The following is a 21426-nucleotide window of genomic DNA, read 5'->3' on the forward strand; positions in this document are numbered from 1 at the left end:
TCTGCCTGCAAAACATGTTGGGAGACTAATGCGTGGCTCACATAGTAAGAATGTTTTATTTCAGCAGGCATAGGAAAGCTGGACAGAATTTAATGTAAAATCACCAGTTAAATGCAAGGTAATTCTTGACGAAAGTCTGATAGAGGCTGCACAAGATTTGAGGCTGGGGCAAAGGTTTAACTTCTGCAATGCCCCAATCAATGTCTAGACCTATATTCAATTGGGAATCTGAAAGTAGACTCACAATTTTGATATTTTCAGATTCTCCCCACCATAATTTCTGTCTGTAGAGGTGTAAAGGTGGAGTTGTGGTATTCAGAAGGGGTGTGATCTGGAGGAATGTGAATACTTTCCTGACCACCAGTTTAAGGTGTCAGCTGTAACTGGTGGTGTAAATCAGCTGTGACCCAGTGTCTTTGATAAAAATAGCCTGCTGGGTCAAATCTGACAAGAAGAGCATTCGGCTGATAATACACTCCGACTGGATAATCTGCACAGTTCAAAAACAATTCAAATTGTGTGCATTGCTCCTTATTCAGAAGGTGCAAGCACACTGTTTGGCATGTTTTGCTTGGAATGTAATATAATATAGTAGAACTGCGGTGTAACTCTTGCAAACTGTGTATATTTTGTTTCCTCTGAAGCATTAAATTAATGTGCAGTTGTTCCACCTCACCTATAGAGGGCATGAGTTGGTTAACTTTGACCACTGGGAAGGAGTACTGTAATACAGGCTGCATAAAAAGATGACATCATGGTTTTTCACTTGTGGGGAAGTCTGTGTGTATGCATGTGAGTGTGTCTGAATGTGTGTCTATCGGTGTTTTAAAACAAGGATGCACTGCTGAATGTAACATCACCTTAATAGCCGCATGCTGTGTTTCTGATTCATTCTGTATAGGATGTCTTTGGATTCATTTTTTATTTTTTTTGCAGTGAAAGTTAATCACATCAGATCTGTTTTCCAGAAGCCTAATTTAGGAAGAGGCTCTGGCTTCACTTGACATTTAGTTGACTACATTTTGCCCTGTTTGTGCTACATTTAGTGTTCGTCTTCGGAAGCTCGTCTCTGGTATATTTGCAATCTCTTTGCGCAAGAAGGGAGGCAAAAACAGGTGACTCAGAAATGTTCAACATCCGTAAAGCATGCATCTGATTAGGTATCTCCATAAATATCCATGTAAATATGGATAAGTGCATTCAGAAAGCACACGCACAGCATTAACCTCTGTACGTGCCTCTCATAACAAGCACCACAGCCCCAAAGAGTAGGAGGGGGAATCAATAGCAGACAACCCATAGCGGGCCTAGTCAATACCTAAATGTGAGGAAGTGCAAAAATGTCTCCTCATGGTGCTGTTCCAGCCACTTAACTACCCTTATTTTTGTCTACCCCAAAACTATCCTTGGTCTTCTGAAGGCATGCGAGAAGAAGACTGGTACCGCAGTAGACTAAGGTACCCCTCTGAGCTGGCTTGAGGCAGGGTTATTAGCCTCTTATTGATGCCATCAACCTCTGCGGAGGGCAGGGAGTACATCACTCTGCTACTCTTTTGCTTGCATTTTCTTCTCCTCTTGCTGCACATCACAATGGCAGATTCGTATATTGCATTAGAGACTCACAGCAACCTGTCTGTCTACACACACAATTGCTCCGTCGCTTCTTCTTCATGTGTGCATCTGTCTCTCACACACAATTTCACTTGAGACCGTCTTTCTACTTGGCTGAGTCTGTGGGGAAAGACAGCTGCCATGCTGCAAAAGCTCTCTTAGAAATAAGGCCTCTTTTTTTCCCCCCGCTTTACCCTGAATCAATGGAAGCAATCAAATAGAAGCTTATAAGTTCAGTTTATGGTTAGATGGACTTAGATTCTATCTGAATGTGCATTTCTATTTGGATAAATGTGTCTGTAAATGCCTTGTATCTGGCTTCAGTAGATATGTCACTTTCACTTTGGCTCCATTCCTCGCTCTTTTTTTCAGCTGCTGGTATCTTTTCAGTGACCTCAAACACGCTATCTGGCAGTTTGACAGGACACGGCTCTCTCATATATATTCCATGTTAACCCAGAATGGGGTATGGACAATGGCTTTATTGCCATTTCTTTGTGAAGACCTTCACTAGAAATGAAAAGAAACTGAAATGAATATTAAGTATGGTCATTCTTCTTAGTTTCTGCATTTCGGAGATTGGGTTTTGAAATATTTATTTGGACATAATTTGCTGTAAGAGACTAGTGAAGAGAGAGGAGGAACAAATTCCAATTGAACAATTTCATAGTCGTAAACACTGGATGGGATGTATGAGATGATTTTTTTTTAGACCTCAGATGTCTCAGTGACTTTTAGTCTAGTACAGTGTTGTGAAAACATATTTCGCCATTTACAGATTTCCTCTGTTTTTTTTGTTGTTTTTTTTGCTTTTTGTCTAATCATCCTGAAGGAAAATGTATTATCAGACAAACTGCAGTTTCTATCAAGTTAAGATTTTAATCATTCTGGTCCTGTCTGAGAAAGTAATCACCCCCATTGTTAAATCATGTGATTAATCCCCACTTCTGAAAGGCTGAATTTAATTTTATTTTACAAGCCACACCCTAGCCAGAATAATACCAGACCAGAATAATTGAGAAATACTTAAATGAAATCCATATGACAATATGAAACAGGCTACGAGAAGTCTAAGGAAATTCCACAAGAGATGAGAAATGAAGTCAATGACATAATGATTCACTGCAGACCAAAGAACCCCCCACTCATCCCCACCAAAACTCATAATGGCCTTTCTGATATTTCCCTTCATAATCTCAATATGTCTGGGAATATTGTGGTCTGATGAAATAAAAATGTACCTGTTATTGTCAGTGGAAACTAGCAGTATTTCCGAATAAGACACCATACCAACAGTTAAATGTGTTCTGGGGATGCTTTGCTTCTTCAGAACCTGCTTGATTCACTATAATTGTAAATTCTGTTGTCTCATAGCACATCAAGTAGCACACCACTTTGAACTGTGGTTTTGGAGGGGGTCAAAAGTAAAAAGATAAATCAGAACAAAAGAGTGGATCAGAATTATTGAAAAGACTTGTTGCCAGTTATCATAAATTCTTGATGATAGTTGTCTTTTCTTTCATAAATTACATTACCATTTAAATACCATAAAACAATAAATATTGTATTCACTCAAAATATTTGTCTGATAGAAAGCCTTCTTTATGACGTGATATGTCTGACAATAATTCAAAAACAAACCAAATTTTCATAATATTTGCCCATTTTTGCATGCAGAAACCGTAAATATTTGTCTGTATAATTTATTGGCACATTTGGTGATCCTTCAGTGATAACGTATTTCAAAAGATACATATTTCCCAAGTTCTTTTTTGGCTTTGTTCAGTTTAGACTTGGTCTTCAAACAATTTGTACTGAAAGGAGTTGTGGAATTGGATTTGATTTGACTTAGGTGGTCATGGTTATACACACATGCAAACACTGACTCCGACATGTGGTCTGATGCCAGGGAAAAAGAGCTCAGACCATAAATAAGTAAACTATTGCCTGTGGTCCCTCAGCCCCAGGGTTGCTATGACTGAATTATGGCAAACCTTTTGAACAAATTGGTTTTGAGTCTAATGGGTCAGAATGCTCTATACCCTGCCCATTGGCCACTACCGTGCTTCCTATCAGCAAAACTGCATTTGAGATAGATATAAGATGGCAGGTTCAAAATGGGAGAGGTAGAAGGATTAAGCTCAAGTGCAGCACAGGCACAGGAAGGATTTTACAGACGCTGACAAATATGTTGATTTAAAAAAAACAAAAACAAATTAAAAAATAGGTTGAGTTTTTATTGAAGTAGACAATCTCACAATGAATTTCAAATCCAACAAATCCATGGTAATAAAAATGACTGGAGATTCTAGAAATATCTAATTAGTAATCCACAGTGTTCATTGTAGGTGTGACATGACACAGACTCTATTTCCTTGACTCACTGATCACTGTTCTGGGCAAGAAGACATATTTATCTTATTACCACATAGTAAATATGGTGTTAGAGAAGGTAAAGGAATGCTTCAATTTCAATGTTAGAGAACTGAGGGAAAGTGGGGCAGCTTCAGAAAAATGTTAAAATGTCTTGGCTTAGTTAAGATTAGCATTCAAGTTTTATATAAGAAACCCTCCAAGTGAAATAGGATCAATTACTAAAAAAAGCACACATGCCCTCTGCTATGTGTAATGGAAGATACATATGGACTTGTTTCTTTTTTTGAAGGGCCTTTTTGGAAACAATGGTACCATATATTCTTTCAAATAATTGAACATGTTTGAAGTATATACTTATATTTATGACTGCAAGCTTGTCTTTTAGTTAACTGGATAATGATACAAAACCTATTGCTCAATCAACACAGCCACAAAATCTACCTTCCTCCATTGCCATCTCAGTTCCCAGACCAACATCCAACGGAAAACATTTAGGTTTTTCTGAAGAAACTTCAAACAAAGGTCAAGGATTCTGAACAATAAAAAGGGTTTGAGAAAAGAGGAATGATCAATGATTCCGCTCACTTTATTCTTGAGAGTTGTAAAATGTTATAGGCAACAACTGAGTCGGTAAACGAGCACATACCAAGAATTAACAGCAAGCAGGTTTACTGATACAATTGTGACCTAGGTCATTTTATAAAAAAAAAAAAAAAAACTTAATAGACCCAGCAATGCACATAGTGTTAAGACAATACATATTGCACACTGAATATTTGAAACACTTTATAATTAAATTATATGCAAGAAACATCAACAGGCTTAGACTAAGTTAAGCAAAACTACTATGTCTGCCTTTTTTTGTCAAAAGTGTTGTCTTTTCAGAGACTGTGTGTATTAAGCAACCTATTGACCCCCTTTGAAGGTTTTTTTCTTTATTTTTTTTTCAGTAATCGTACCACAGCTTAACTGATCTGAGATCTAAAAACTTGCTTGAAAAACTTATGAAAGGCTTGTTGGATTGTTGCTGTGAAAGGCAAAATGTTGTTCCAAGAGTTTTAATGTGTCTGGATGAATCTGAGTGTGCATGATGTTCTCCCATCTTGTTGATCCACTCAACAGTAATATCACCATATAGCTATATTTTTCCAAACCAAATCTTAATCCCCCACCATACTTTGAAGATGTACGGCAGGACAAGGCGTACAGATCACTGTGTCCACATCTTTAGGCTCTGTTCTGCACAGAGTTTAAATAATAAATAATGACTAGTTCAGCATTGCATAAAAAATGAATTTTTGACTGAAGCAAAACCCCTACAGATTTGTTCCCATATGTTAGAAAGATTGTACCTAAGTAATAATGTAAATCCACTCAAGCTGGAGTTTGGCACAGAAATATGACCAGAAAGAAAATAAGTTGGGGTGTGCAGATGGTACTTTCATTCTGGTAGCATACAGTCATATAGGTCAAGAGCAGCACTTCTTCCAGTCTGATGCACACATTAACTTTTGAATCCAAGAATGCAGCTACACTGCCAAGGAAGGTAATATTGCTGGTCATTGATCAGATTTAGTCATTCGCTTTGTGTCCACTATATACCCTCTTCTTGTACTCACAAAAGTATTACATTAACAGGAGCATATTATTTGACTGTTTTGCTACACCTAATCTAAGCTGATGATCCATAGCCTTTTGCAGAGGTGAGACAATTTCAGCAATATTTTATGTGTCATGTTCTATCTGCTTTGACAATAAATAGTTCAAAGAATGAGTTGACCAAATTTGTTTACGGCTGTGAAAGGACAGCCTTCCCGTGTTTTGATTTAGCTAAGGAAGCGTACTGAAAATGTGACATTATAAGCTTATCGGCCATTTTGATCTTAATTCCATTGGATTTATTGGATTGGACTGCATTGTTATTCTTTTTTTGGTCACTGGGCTATATTTTAGAACTATATTGTCCCAGTATTCTTGATAACTCTCAAGTTATGTTGCATGACAGCTCACATTTGTTTAGAATATTTTTACATTTAGTTACCTTTTCAGAAAGGTAAACCGTATGCGGTGATTGGGAGTTGTCATGTGACACGTCAATCCCCCATCAACCTCTGGATGAACCAACCCACCACCTGCCCTTAGTGCACAATTTCCTGGAAGTGCTACCTCTGATAAGGTTCCTAGAAGAAGCCCATTGGCTTCTTTGTTAACACCATTACCCTTGAATGATTGGAAAAGTCCCATAAAGGCACTGTTGTGGGTGCACACACACACATGCGCACGCAGATGATCTGCTGTGTGTTCTGACATAGACTCTATTCCACCACTGGTGATTATCTTATAAATCAATACTGTGGGCCAGCTGGCCAGTGTTTTTGTGTATTAGCCTCAGAATACAGACAGTAATTTGGTCAGCATAGACTAGACAAACAGATTAATACAGTAAGGAGGTCACAATGGCCTCACTTGGCTTCTTGTAAGTCACAACAGGGTTTCTATGAAAGTGAAAGGTTCACATTGCGATTCGGAGCCACTGAGTCTGCAGGGTTTAAATGACGTCAAGACTTTGACTTCACATGGCTGAAGTTGTTTATGGTAATTGGTCTTGCTGTTCATTTGTAACATTTTATGCACACTGCAGAAAATTATTGCATTTAAAACTCAATTTGTTGATCACAGGTAAGTTCCCTGCATACCAATCACAGCATATCCAGGAACTGCTAAGATCAGTGAAGCCACTGGAACAATAGGGACGTCACCAGTCCCTGAAAAGAAATCTCTCTCTGCCCTTAAACTGTCCAACATGGTTTCCATCAAGGCTTTGATGGATCTCTCCTTTGCAAAGTACCTATTGTTTTAATATGAAGCACAAGTAGTTGAGATTTGTTTCATGTTCTTGTTTGGTGAGCGCAGAATGCATAGGGAATGAATTAGAATTTTCTATGGAATGTATGAATTGTGGTTAATCAATAAAACTTACATTACCCACCTCTTGTCAATTGAAGTACTCTGTCTAGATTCTTTCATCTTCTCTTTTCATCTTTCTAAAGATTTTTCTTCTTCCATCCATATTCCTTATCTTCGCTATTAGACATTTAAGACATTATCACTTTCCACATACATGCAACTGCTTTTCTTTTTTTTTTCCCATGTCCATAAACCTTCATTTCTGTTTTACCTCCTATGCGGCCCCACACATCTCCCCACCTCATTCCCTTAACCACAATTAGATTCCCTGTTTACCCAGTGAAGACTGGCTTGCGTTACTCTTTAAACATAAACACGGTGGTGATCGCTTTGTCTGTGTTTCACATGTGCAGCCATGCAATCAAGCACACATGCCCATATGAGGTTTTTCTAAGAAACTGAGGGTGGTAAGCACATGGCAGTTCTGTGGTCTTTCTCTCTTTTGCCCTTTGTAGTGGGGTCATTTCTCATATTTATCCATTCTTTGTGCATACATGGACGCAGGGTCTGGGATTTTTCTGATGCCTTTGTCTGTGGTGTACCTCCTGTTGACATGGGGTGGCAAGTTTCCTGCTGTTGGTGTTTTCCGGCAGCAGTTAACCACATGGGTGCAAGGGGGGTTGAGATGTCCTGAAATGTTCAGTTTTTTTCATGGGGTCATTAGATGTTCATGGTTTGCAGTCTTTGCTTAGCACTCTACAATAACTGCTCATTCTGCAGTATCAGTTAGAGGGGCTTACATTGGAGTATATTCTGTTTAATGAGAAGAGGTTGATCTCTGAGGGATCCCCTCTGCCCTCATTGTAAAGTAGGGAATTGCTTTAATGGCTTAAGAGTCCTTTTTTGCACCTTTTCTTCTTCCTGCATCTTACTGTTTTTTTGACTGTCCTATTTTTCATGGACTCTCCAGCCTCACTCCCTCTTTTTTTCTTCAGTTTTTCCTCTGCTGCTCATTTAGGTCACTAGTGCTCTCAAAATACTTGAGTGAAACCAAGTGGTTTTGGAAGGAATTGGTTCCCATGAAAAAATCTTGAGCTTCTTCCACAGCTAACAATGTAATGTTGTGGAAATGTCAAAGTTGCCATTTTTTCTGCTTTGCCATATATGCTTATTAAAAAGCACGGTCTGTGGGTATCGTGAGGGAATATGGATTTTGTGGAACATCTAGCCCTGTTGCACCAACAAAGCATGTCACTTTTAAACCTTCTGAATAGTGGAGTAAATGTGTCTGTCTTTGCTGTAATATTTCAGTCGGTGTTGCTTTGACTATGTAGCAATAGCTTATGCCATGTGTTTCTGGCCCGTGTGAACTGCAGTGCTCATGGAACAAAAGCTTTTCTAAAATTATGACCAAAAGTATTGGTAGCAGGGTGACTTATTTTGCTGACACCTCCTAAGCCATTCAGACAAAGGCAGGTATGTGGTAGTCTGACAGAGTAAAAACATCAGCTTCTGCATTTAAACCCTGACTCTGTTTTTTCTAGGCTGTCTGTTAGTCATGTAAGGACTTAAAGATAATCACCTCAAATGTCACTTTCAATAATTGGCACATTGCAAAAAATCTTTGGTGGCATATCTTCAGTGAAATGAAGCATGAAACAGCTAACTTAAAATCAATGTTACGTTGCATGTGTGTGCACATCGTGCACAATTTTCTTTGAGTAATACGGCACCTCATCTTTTCTTTTGCTTTCTGGTTATTGAACGTTATGGTGTTCAATAAAAAAAGAGGCTCTGTGTTGGGTGCCTGGTATGCTACTTTCTGCATGGATCAGTGTCTTTTTTGTGACCATGATCAAGCATCTCAAAAGCAGTATGCATGAGGCAGCATTACCAACCAGTTAGTGCATATAAATAACTGAGAGCTCTATTGATCCATAGTGTGACTAGGGGGGAGCAGAAGTGCTTGCAAACTCCCTGGAAGTCACTCTATATTATGTCCGTGGCTTAAGGAAAAGCCCTGACATTATACTTTATTGCTTTGACGGTTATATTGGCATTTTGCTGCCTTTTAGAGGATGACTGAGCTTCTGCCTTTGACTTTTTTTCCCTTTTCGCCCGATAATGAAGTAGCACAAGGAGATGTTAGGAGATGATGTCACCTCTTAATATCTCACTACCCAACCCCCTCCATCCCCGCTTCAGTCAGACTGACAGCCACGCTAGCAGATCTCGCAGAGAAGCACATTGAATGAGGGAGGTGAGGAGTGACACTGCTCTCACATCTCCATCATAAAAGTAACAGTGCATCAATGATATAGGAGTGTAAGCTTGTTGGTGCTGGTGAGCTCTTCCTGCCATCCGGTAATTGGGAAAGGTGGAAATAAAAAGGTCAGTCTGCATGTAAGGGGGAAGTGTATTGCTCTAGGGCTTTCTTATTGTGACTGATTGGAGCTGTGAACAATACGTTATCTTTAAATTCCTCTAAGTGAGCCATGCTTAATTACTGAGGATATTCAAAATGATCCATCTATCTATTTGTCTGTCTTTCTGTCAGACAGACAGAGAGAAATGATGGGAGGCCATCATATGGAAAATAACGATATGTATCAATGGGACTGGTTGAAAGGGTTCGGGTGGGGATGGGCTAAGCATAGATGGAGAGGGCGCACATGTTCTAAGAGATAATTGCATTTCTCTCACCTGTTACATTTTACAGGCCTTCAAGAGCGCCACAATGAGCTCATACTGGTGTGCTGGAAAGGGCGATGTCATTGATAACTGGTGTCGCTGTGACCTGAGTGCCTTCAGCAAAGACGGCCTGCCTAACTGCAGTCCCCTCAGGCAGCCAATGTAAGTGTGAGGTGACACTATGATATCTAGGTTTTCATACCAAAGAGAAGTTTTCTTAATGCATGCACTGGTTATAAATTAGTATGCACACAGACACGCACACGCACACCCCTACACACAAACCCACGCACACACGCACACCTGCCTCTACTGATTCCTAAGAATGTCGTACACCCAATCCTGGTCCCTGAAGTTCTAATAACTGTTGGCTGACTTCACACTCTCCCTCTCCTAAAAGAACATACATTCATTCAAGGTGCCCTAATAATACTCCTAAGGCTTTTGTGGGTCATTCTCTCAAGAAATGTCTGTCATGAGGACTTCCACAAAAAAGTAGTGGGTTGAAAAAGCAACCATAGAGGACAGAGCTATTGCTCAGGCCTCTATTTTATGACTGAAACTAGAATTTGAATGGACAGCTTTGACTGTGGTTGTGTTGGTTTCATACAAAATATTTTGTTCCTGTTTTTGTATATATCCCAGTGTTATTTGCCCATTAGAAATAACAAGCACTTTAATTTTAGCTTCCATTTTCACAGTGTGCATGCTATTTAGTGGTTTTTAAAGGAATACCAATGGCAAAAATGTGAACAAACCTTGTAATATATTTAAGTTGTTATGATAGCCACATTAAATTTGAATACCAAAGATGAGAGAATGAGCTAACTTCTGAATTTGTGTTCATGTGAACTTATAGGCCAATTATATTAGTATATCTTGCCAACAATGGCATGCTAAAATAATTATAAAAAATCTAGTTGCAAATACAGTACACTTCAGATCAATATCAAACAAATGTTTAATAGTGTTGTGCTTGGTATTTAAAAAGTGTATTTGTTGAAATTGCACATTTGCGTGATCTACAGTATGTCATTTTGAGTTACTGATTTCTAACCAGCTACTGACAGTTTTTCTCAGTCATTTTGGTGCATTTCTTGAATCTTTCTTTACATTTGTAAACAGTGCATTCCTCAAAACAATTCGTACAAACATTTAAACATGGCATATGTCTGCTTGCAAAAGCTGATTTATTTTTCAAAATCCTTAGTTCATCTCTCAGAATTAAATATCTTTCAAAGAATGTGTCAGTGCCTCAGAATGACAAGTTTCATTGCATATGGATAAGACAGTCCAATTGATTAGTCATGTCGTCAATGTAACAACATACCCTGAAGGGGTGTTCTGCTGTAAACTATGGCTAAAGTTTTGATGACAAGTACTGTAAATTGTAATTGTTGGAGATCAATGGCAAGAGACTGAACAAGATTCAAATTTACACTTTCACTGTAATTTTTTGACAGACCATGTTATTGTGATACGTAAAGGAAAAGACAGCACTGCACAGAACAAAGGAGAAAAAAATAGAAATGGAAACAGGACAATGCAGGTCTGTGGGAATTATAGTGCAATATTCCTTTAGTTCCCATCTCCATACTGAGAACAATTCCTCAATGGAGTAGGATGAGAGGAACTCCATCGGCATCTTATTGTGGGTTACAAACCATATCTTGTTGCTACGACGGAAACTGGTATTATGTCCTGAACCTCTTCTGCCTCTTCCACTGTTTTGCCTCCTAACTCCTCAGAGATGTAGCATTGTGTTTTATACACTATATGCTTGCCAGCTGAGGGTTCATGAGATGAACCTTCAATCTATGTCAGAAAATTGTATGTTCATTGGTTGATCTTGTAGTGCTTCACACATGTACCTTCTTGGGATTCACCTGGGAGCAATTTACCAGTTTGGGAAATATCTAGAAAAAACGTCTGATAAAAATTTATAAAAATATGCTTGGCATATTATGACAATTTGTTCAAGCATTTTGTATGTTAAGACTTGGACAAACTTAACAAAACAATTCAACAGAGGCGCATATAATGCATTTTGATCCACATGCCATAAGCAATTGAAATGTACTGAGAATTGTACGTAATCACTTGCATGATGTGCCTTGCTCAAATGAATGAAAAACTGATTTGCTGATGTGCACAAGTGATACAATGATATGAAGATTGAACAAATACTTTTGAGAATTGCACCAAAGCGAGTGAAACAACTGCAAATAAAGATAATAGGGCAATGATCAAATTAGAATAGCATCCATAACTGCCGGTGTTTTGCTTCCTGTATTATTTTAGATTGCGTCTGGCCCCTAACTTGGAGCCCTCAAGCACAACAGTGGCCCTGGAATGGATGGATGTGGAGCCGCTTATTGGCTGCAAAGTTTCTGACTACATTATTCAACATAAACGTGTGGAGGATCCTTCAGAAGCTGAAATCTACACAGGTAGGAAAGATTAATTTTAAAGCTAGTTTCTTGACTATCTCTTATAACCTTTGTTTTATTTTTGGTTATGTTTTTCCCACATTTGACTTACACAAGGTTTGTATGTCAATAGTGATCTTGTGAGCACTTATCCCTGATTTTGCTCATGTTGCTCCTAAGTTTAAAACTTTTTCTTCTAAGCATGAAGTTACACTATTACTTTGTGTTTCAAAAAGAAGGTGGAGGAATTGGCCTTGAATTCAAACCACATATAAAACATTTGCTTGAGGACCTGGTATGACGTAGCGGGGGTCGTCCAAACACTGTGAGTGGTTCTGGCAATTGTACTTACAGGTCAAGGGAATGGTCATTGTTGTGATCAGGGCCGGTATGAGTCATAGGAACAAGCCAGATCCAATCAAGAAACTAGGTGTTGTGGGGAAAAAAAGTGGCCTCAGACATTGAGAAGTATAGACAAGCCATCCATCACAGCTGGAAGTGATGCTGATGAAGCGTGGGCACCAGTGAGCAAAGAGAGGCCCCAGACAGCTAGGCACACACATGCTGGCAGAGGTGAGGCATGAAGGGGCAGATGGTGAGGGTGACTCACTTTTCTATTTGCCAGTCACCACTCGTGTTGTAAATGGTGTTGCAACAGAGACAAAGTTCAACTTTAGAGTAGTTCCAATTTATTGTTTGCAAATTCTTTAATTTATTTACCATTGATGACTTTTATTTATGTACCGTATTTTCCGCACTATAAGGCGCACCGGATTATAAGGCGCACCTTCAATGAATGGCCTATTTTAAAACTTTTTTCATATATAAGGCACACCGCATTATAAGGCGCATAGAATAGACGCTACAGTAGAGGCTGGAGTTACGTTATGCATCCCCTGATGGAGCTGCACTAAAGGATGAATATCTAAAGCCACTTTGTTGACATAAAGAATGTCAACAAAGCAGTCTGACTCCGGTTGGCGAGGAGAGCCTTCCTGGGCCGGGGCGTGGCCGCATGTTCGTGGAGAACGTGGTGCTAAATGACCTGCAGACAGCCTGATTCTAGACGGTTGGTAGATAGATAGGTCAGTCAAACTTTATTAATAGATTACAAACCAGCGTTCTGACAACTATCCCAGCATGCACCCAGCGCTTCTTCTACGGGCGAAAATGAAGTCGGCGACTGCTTACCGTAGTTGCTAGACCTGTTGTGGCTCAATATTGGTCCATATAAAAAGGCGCACCGGATTATAAGGTGCACTGTCGGCTTTTGAGGAAATTGAAGGTTTTTAGGTGCACCTTATAGTGCGGAAAATTAGGTATACTGAAAATTAAAATTTTAGGCTGCCTAGGGCTAGGGTAAAAATTATCTAAAGTGGCAGCATTATGTAAAATTAACTTTTATATCATGTTATAATGTTATTCCGTCATCAAAAACATACCTGAAGTGTTGCTTTGATTCTTTTATGTATGTTTGAGAAATCATTTAATCTCTCTTGATAGCCATTCTGGGTGCAGAAAACTAGTGTTGTAACCAAGCAGTGCCTATTTGATGAAGCTTCTCCGCTGAGCTTCAGTCTCCATGCCAAGCTTCCACATTACAGAAAACGGCTTGCCTACAAATCCCCCACACGGCTCCTTCAGACAAGCAACTGCAATTAGCAAACCTGTGGTGGAACTGCACATTTGCAAAGTTCATCCTACGGCTACTTCTCAGTTAAACTCTGGTTAAAAAAACTAAAAAAAAAACTAAATTAAACGTCAGAAAGAACAGGGGCTTCTTAAAGAAACAGAGGCCCAATTTCAAGGCATTACATTGGAAAGTCAAATTTCTTTTAAGTTATGTTTCTACAGCTTTTCTTGTAACAACTGAAGGAAACAGTTGCGATTGTGCTTTTAAATGGCACTATGTGCCTGGAATATACATGATGAAAAGGTTTTCTACATTTTTATGTAGAAATAAAAATAAACTTATTGTTTTCTGCAACATGGGATTAAGCAAGATTGTAAGGGCCAAATTTATTTAAAAAATTAAATAAAATTAAGAGGGAAAAAAATGGCACTAGATTTCAAAATGTTAAATTGTCTGATAAAAGCAATGACCCTTAAAGATGGCACTTTTTAAAATTTCTGGATTTTTTATACCATCTGAGACACTTTTGATTTATTTTTTTATTTATCAATAGATGCTGTAATTAAATTCCTAGCACAGCTTTCCACCACAGTAACCATACAAAAATATATTTGAAAAGTTAATTGTTTAATTGTCGTTCTTTTTGTATTTAGCACTTCACCCAAGCAGTTCCCAGTTTAAAACTGTGTGATACCAGTTTTTATTTTTTTTTTCAATTCTTGTCTAGCTGACTGCTAGACAAGAAACTCCACTGGAGCAATTTTGGGGTTAAATACCTTTTTTAAGGGCTTTTTAGCGTTTTTTTTTTTTTTTTTCTGATAGCATGTGTTTTTCTCCTACTTCTTCATGTTTTCCAAGCTGGCTGGATGATTTGAACTAAGGCGTGTGCAATCATGGCTTCCTCTCCAGACTTTGAAGGTGGTTACACGTTGCAGATTTGTTTAGCAGAATGACTTTGAACCATGTTTGATAATCACATGGCAAAATCACCAACCATAGAGCTTAAGCCAGTAAAGGTATTTGGCAATGTAGGGCAATGTGAAGAGATACACCTATTTTAGGTGTCCAAGCCTAAAATAAGGTAATATTATTTTTTTAAAATGAAGCACAAAGTTTCTCGTTGTTGTTTTTTTTTTTTTTGTGATTTTAAAAGCAGAAGAGAGACAATGCTACAGTTTTCTGGAGGGAGTTCCGGAGTTGGGAAGGATAGTGAGAAAAGGTTCCATTCCCTATGGTGCCGAGGAGGACAAGACTGAACAGTTAGGTGGATAGAAGAGGAAGGATGGAGAAAACACAATCAGATTACAAAAAGCTAATATTTTTAAATATTGACATAAAAATATTGAATGTATGAAAACGATAGTCAGCTGGTGCTCATGTTTGAAAAACCTGTGGCTAAATTGGCACCCACTGAAGAATTAAAACCTTGCTTCAGACTGGTGCATGTAAGCGAAATGAGATAGTCAGACACTCCACTCAACCATGCTGAGTATGACTCACTCGCTGAGCACACACATACAGCCATGTGCACACTCATACAGATGGCAAAGAGTGAGGATGTTCATACACTTGGATATTGCCCTCACTGTGTCTCCAAAGCTGTTTCTATAGAACAGCAGAGGAGACTGAGTCCTTTGATCATAAAGGTATTTCATATAATGATGGTAAAAAAAACACATTTTCTCATAAAATATCAAGGATCTCATGATTTTGGTCTTATTCAGAAAAGGTGTTGGAATTTTATCCTGCTGTATGGGGGTTTAATAGGAAAATCACTCAAAACTCATAATGTGAAGTCAGTATTCAAATAAAATGTGTATTTTATTTTTGCATTTGTGCATGCATGCGAGAAAGACAAAAATCCATTTGAGGCGGACAAGGGTTAAATATCAGAAATAAGACCAATTAACTGTAGGCCATAATTTTATTTATTTTTCCTATTGAGTTTGTAGACAATTTGATTACATTGAAAATTTAACTGTGCTGAATAAACAGGTGGGGATAGTTCTCATTACTCCAGTCATGACTTAAAATTAAAAATGTTCTGCTTATGAACTATTTTTCACACCACCTAGGTCATTGTTAAAAAGAAGGCTCTCATTATGCAATGTGCCAACATTCTGCCTGAGATTTGACATTCATTGCAGCTTCCTGCATGAATGGATGCAATTAAAGTCTTAGAAACTCTTTGCACTGAACATAATTTCCTTTAACTGTAACTCTCATCGGTTTTGCTCACATGAGTTTCCTCTTTCATTATCAAATGAAAAGATACCACTCTTGGTAGCTCATGATAAATCTCAATTTAGTGGAAATAATACTTTTTTAAAAATTCTGCCTTTTAAGGAGGCTTCACATCCAGTTATTCCCAGACATCATTGTAGTGGGTTGTGTCAGAATCAGATATTTTATTCTCTGGCCTTATGTCAAACATTCTCCAAAATGCTGTATAAAACTTGGAGATGGACCCAGAACACCACATACTAGTTGACATTTTTATAATGTTAACATTAATAGCTGCCTTGTGATGGACTGGAAACCGGGTGTACCATGCCTCTCTCTCATTTAACTCTGGAGAATTACATTATTCTCCAGAGTTTGATGACTCTGATAGGCCTACGTGGGTACAGAAGATGGATGAGCAGACAGATGGACAGATGAATATAGGGATGGCAGCAGACAGACACTAAAACTAATTTAATGCTCCATTTCAGTGCTAAATTGTACACATTTAGATTCAGTTATTTACGATATGCTTTCTCAAGAGGGGCATGAATGTAAAGAAAACGGTTTTAGAAGTTCAGTAAGAAAACTTTTCAAACGTCTTTGCTGTGAAAAGGAAAACTGTGGATAGAAGTATCTGTGACGGGAAAACCAAAATTAATCTTTGATATTTTTGGAAACATATATAAGAAATCCCTTGTTTTAATAGCATGTTGCATTACTATCATATGAACCACAAACCAAACATCCAGTAGTAAAACTCTCTTGTATGCAGACCTCTGTACTTAGAGGAAAAAGCAATGTTATGGTAGCTTAAAGCCTTGCTTCTATGCCAGTCTGCTGGTAAGTAATAGTGATTTTTAATTTAATTTTGACAGTCATAGGTAATTTGTATGAGTAATGGAATCATGTGCTCCCTTTTTGGTGGATTAAACATAAGTCCTGAATCATCTCAATGGGGTTCAGTGTGTATGCCAGGAGTATTGGTTGAATACTGTTGAGGTTGTTGAAGTAGGGATTAACCATGGTCTTGCACAAGTTGTAAAGACTCAGTCTCTCAGTTGGGTACTGGTAATATACATTCAAAGGCCACTTAATTTGAAACACTGTAATTTTTTATGTGATCTCAAATTATTTTGCCCATTCTCCTCTTCCTTCTGACATCCAGAAAGCCTTACTGTCTACACAACTGCTGATCTCTGGATATTCTTTTGTTTCGTATCAATCTCTGGAAAACCAAGTGAAGTTTGTGCAAAAAAATCCACCTCCAACATTAATGTAACATATGGCAGATCTGTATGTTTACTAATAAATTATTATATTTATATTTCTTAATGAAAGTTTTTTCATGTATCAGTTTACATGAAAACTGTAATGCAAAATAGATGCTATTTGTTTATTTGTCCTTTATTTGACTTTATTTGCCAACAGGCCAAGAACAAAAATCCACAGTTTCTTTTATTCTACATTGTTTGTTTTTGTACTGCCGTCAGGGCATTCCATATATGAGAAGTTTTTATGTGCCATAAATTTAAGTGATGATGGATTCCATTTGTGACGGATATGCAGAAAATGAGTGACTTCACTGGGCTCTACACAGACCTCTAGATGGCACAACAAGGCAGAGGCAGGATTTATTGGAAAACCAGTTAGATAGAGAGCACTGGTGTGTTATTGTGAGGCTCAGCATTTCTCTAAAGCAAACCAGCTGTGAAATGTGAAGGTACATTCACAGTAGGCACGTAATGTGGAGTCAAAACCTCGCAGATTTGAAAGACGTTAAGCTGTGTCAATGGCGCTGTGATAACATGAAAGATTAATTTTAATCTGGGTATGTAGTAATATAAATCGGAAAACTCTTCATTTGTATTTGTGTTTATTACTGACTGTGAAAAGGTATGAATTTTATTTCAGTCTAGTTTTGGCCATCTCAGAGATTACAGACGTCATCATTTGCATTTCATAAAAGAATACAACAGAGTTTTGATAAAGAGAGAATAGGGAGTATTTTTAAACATCCTTCAGGTCTGTTCTGTGTCTATCTGTCTTGTCTGTTTTGCAAGTGGTTCCTTGTAAAAGGCAAACTGTCAAAAAAAACCCGCCAAGGTACTTCTGGATATTGACGCGTCATATTGATTCGTCAAATCATAGGCGACCTCTTCTTATAAGCATTCATCATAAAGCTTTGCTGATCAAAACCTATTCACCAATAAACAAAAGCCTACTCACCAATACCTGTAAGGCCAGGTTTTTTTTTTTAGCGAGATTTAGTTAGTCACAGATTAATTACAAGCGAACACTGTGTAAAAACGGAAACAGCAACTGCGTTGTGAGAAGATTGGAGTCATTTTAGGACAGTAGAGCCAGGAAGAGACGAGGAAAGAGCGAGCTCAAAGCAAAAGAGAGATAGGGGGAACCAGACAGCAGCAGCATGGAGGGCTCCAAAGCAATGATGTCACCTCATGCTGGTACTATTGGACTCAGAAACAGATTAGCCATTTGATCTTTGCCCTTAATTTAGTTCCAGTTTGCTTCTTCCAGCTCATGCCGCAAGCTTATTGAGACACACGACATGTGGATCTTGTTCTGCTTTTCCTCTCCTGTCATATGCCTAATACCTCTACATAACTCTGCTCTTTCCACATGTCTTTTGCGATCACAATCAACGGTATCCCCCCGCACCCCCCCCTTCCTTGTTTATGTAACAGCTCCATCATTGCTCGAGACCAAGAATACACCCCAATGCGTCGATAAGCTCTTATTCAAAGAGATTGAATTATATGGAGATAAACGGTGTCCTTGAGTATGGGTGCAGATAACAGATTGGAGTGACACAGCTGACTCTCTTTGTTTTGTTAATTAAAGATGACCTCATCGCTAAAAATGGACGCTGTGCACCTCCTCGTCACGAGCTTCGCCATCAGCAGATTGCAGATTGCAGGCAGGGGGCCAAAGGCTTTCTGCAGTCCTTATTCCTTTTTGCTTCCTTTCCCATTTTGCCTCTTTGCACGCACATTGTTAGTCTCTGCCTTCACCGCAGGTCTAGACTTCCCTGATTTATTTATTTTTTCTCCTCCCAATTTTTCAATAATTATGATAATCCCTCAGTGTTGCCAAAAGCTCACTAATGAATGTGTGCTGGAATTATGAAATTATTACTGAAGCAAGAGAAGAGTATTGCCTCTTTTCATTTGTCTTTTCTTTTTTTTTATTACGGGGTATTTTGTTCCTATCAGTTATAGTGAAATTGCATCTGTTTGCCACAAATTATGAGTCAGTCAAATTTGATGCTAGGATAAAATCAATTTTCAATGCATTTTAAGCATTGAATCTGTATTGATTAGTTTCATTCTGTCCAGAATCAGAGCGTAGCAGGTTTTTAAAGTGGGAGAAACAAATGCATACCCATAATAAAATGGCTTGCATTATTATAAAGACAGGTTCCATAATCCAGCTGGGTTTACTGAGGGCTGTTTGTGTAATTCAATGGACACATTTTGGTGTTTGTACAAGATCTTTACCCCGGCTGTTCAAAACAGACAAGGAAATAAAATGTGCAAAAAGTTTTTCAATTCATTTTACCATTATGATTCAGAAAGAAAACCAAATCTATCTTTAGTCAGTCTAGTTATAGGCTCACTATCAGGGACCATGTGATCAGGAATTGTGGCTCAAAATTGATCCAGTGAGGTATTTTTCATGCTAGTTGTATTCAGCAAAATAGTTATTTCATATTCGAGGAATAAATGTGTTATTGTATTCATGCCATCCTAGCTTAGTAATCTTTTTAATTTTATTAAATTCAGTTTAGTTTATATGCATAACGCCAATTCATAAGTCCTCTCGAGGCACTTTAGAAAAAAAAAAACTCGACTTATTATTGTGTGTGCAGGCACTTTTGTATGTGTGGTTTTTTTTACTATTGTGTGACTGTTTATCTTTTACCATACTGTGCTGGTGTTTCTGTTGGCCTTTGGATGTGTTTGTGCAAATTGTTGATTAGCTTAGCTTCTAATTCAAACTTTTCCTTTTCCTTGTTGTTTCCTTGTTGTGCAATTTTCCTTTCCAATTATCAAAATGTTTCAAATGTCTTAAAATTGTTAAAAATCAAAATGTTTTACCTTCAAATCATTCCTGTGCTGACTCTATTATAATACAAAATGTAATACAAATAATAATCCTTAACCAAAATCACAAAAACACATTGGCTCTAATGCAGCTCCCATCTCACATTACTCCAGTCTTGCTTTCGCTTCTCTTCTTTGGTTGCCAGTAAATTTTAGAATTCATTTTACGATCTTAGTTTTTACTTTTAGGGCCCTACAATGTCAAGCGTCCCGGTATATTGCTTACTTTTCTGAAACCCTATTCTTCTTCCTGTGCACCAAGGTCAATTGGTCAGAATTTGTAGGTAGTCCCACACACTGGGTTTAAAATTTATGGGGAATTGGTGTTTTAGGCTGTTGCTCTAAGACTGTAGAGCTCCCTTCTGCTTTCCTTCTGTTGTACTGTCTCCATTGACTCGTTCACTTTTAAAAAGCAGCTGAAGACGTTTCACTGAAAAGCTCTTAACTAATTAACTTGGTGCTATAGTTGGCTTCCTTCTTTTGCAGTGGTCTCCAGTCCGCTGGACATTCAGCATTCTAACCAAACCAGAGTTCACTTCAATTGAACTGAGAACTAGGTTTTTAGTCAGACAAGAGTTTTCTTTCTTGGTCTGCATTTGCTAATGTATTGGAGCCTTTTATTTCAGTTATGTTTTTTTTTTACATCAAAAATCAAGACAATCAAGCAAATCCAGGTTAACGAAGGCAATATTTCCAAAAAACTGAATGTTTCATACACATTTTTTAACTGATGCTCACATCTATGGCCCTAAAACCCGAAAATGCCATTTTTGTTAAGCGTATATTCAGGCAAAATTTGAGGCTCAGTAAAAAAGAAAATGTTTTATGCAGTAAAACTAGACCACACATGATTCAAATCAAAATGGTGGACACAGGGGTTCATTAGTCTTTGACAAACCATGACACCTGACCCAAAGTACTGCGGTGCGGAAAGGGCAGGGGCTACTGAGCTAAGCACGGTGTCATTTTCAGGTTGTTACACTCAAAGAGTCTTGGAGTTGTGGTGGGAACTGGGAATTGCGCAGTATATCAAATGGCATGTAGGAAAAGTGTAGTATGTAGATGATATATGTTATGAATTTTACAATAATTCTGGGAGATAAATTATTTTGTTTTGTCAGTTTCATGCCAGTCAAATATGTTTTATGAAACCTAAGCCTTCATGAATATTTTTGACTGTTGTCATAAATAGTCATTCAGTAAATTATGACACTTTTAATACAAAGTTGACATTATTCAAAATTCAAACATGTTTCAACACTGAATTATCATCTCATTTTTAATATTGACTCTGTACTGGTTGACTGTGATGCTGCAATATATACCACTATGTCTTGCAGTGTCATTTCAGTGTAAGGCATACTGCTTTTCACATTTTGTACATCAACCAAAAACTTGCTGATACTTACAACATTTTGAATCAGTCCAC

General features: G+C 38.0%; 1 protein-coding gene across 1 annotated transcript in view; it reads left to right on the forward strand.

Annotated features, from left to right (window-relative positions):
* The window catches only part of astn2 (astrotactin 2), a 271553-nt gene that overhangs the window by 221691 nt on the left and 28436 nt on the right, over nt 1-21426 (forward strand). The window contains exons 18-19 of the mRNA XM_008424385.3: nt 9614-9747; nt 11887-12035. Coding sequence (XP_008422607.2) covers nt 9614-9747; nt 11887-12035 — 283 coding nt within the window. The remainder of the gene's footprint in view (nt 1-9613; nt 9748-11886; nt 12036-21426) is intronic.

This window comes from Poecilia reticulata, chromosome 12, assembly GCF_904066995.2.
Source record: "Poecilia reticulata chromosome 12, P_reticulata-male-v2, whole genome shotgun sequence".
NCBI classification, from domain to species: domain Eukaryota; kingdom Metazoa; phylum Chordata; class Actinopteri; order Cyprinodontiformes; family Poeciliidae; genus Poecilia; species Poecilia reticulata.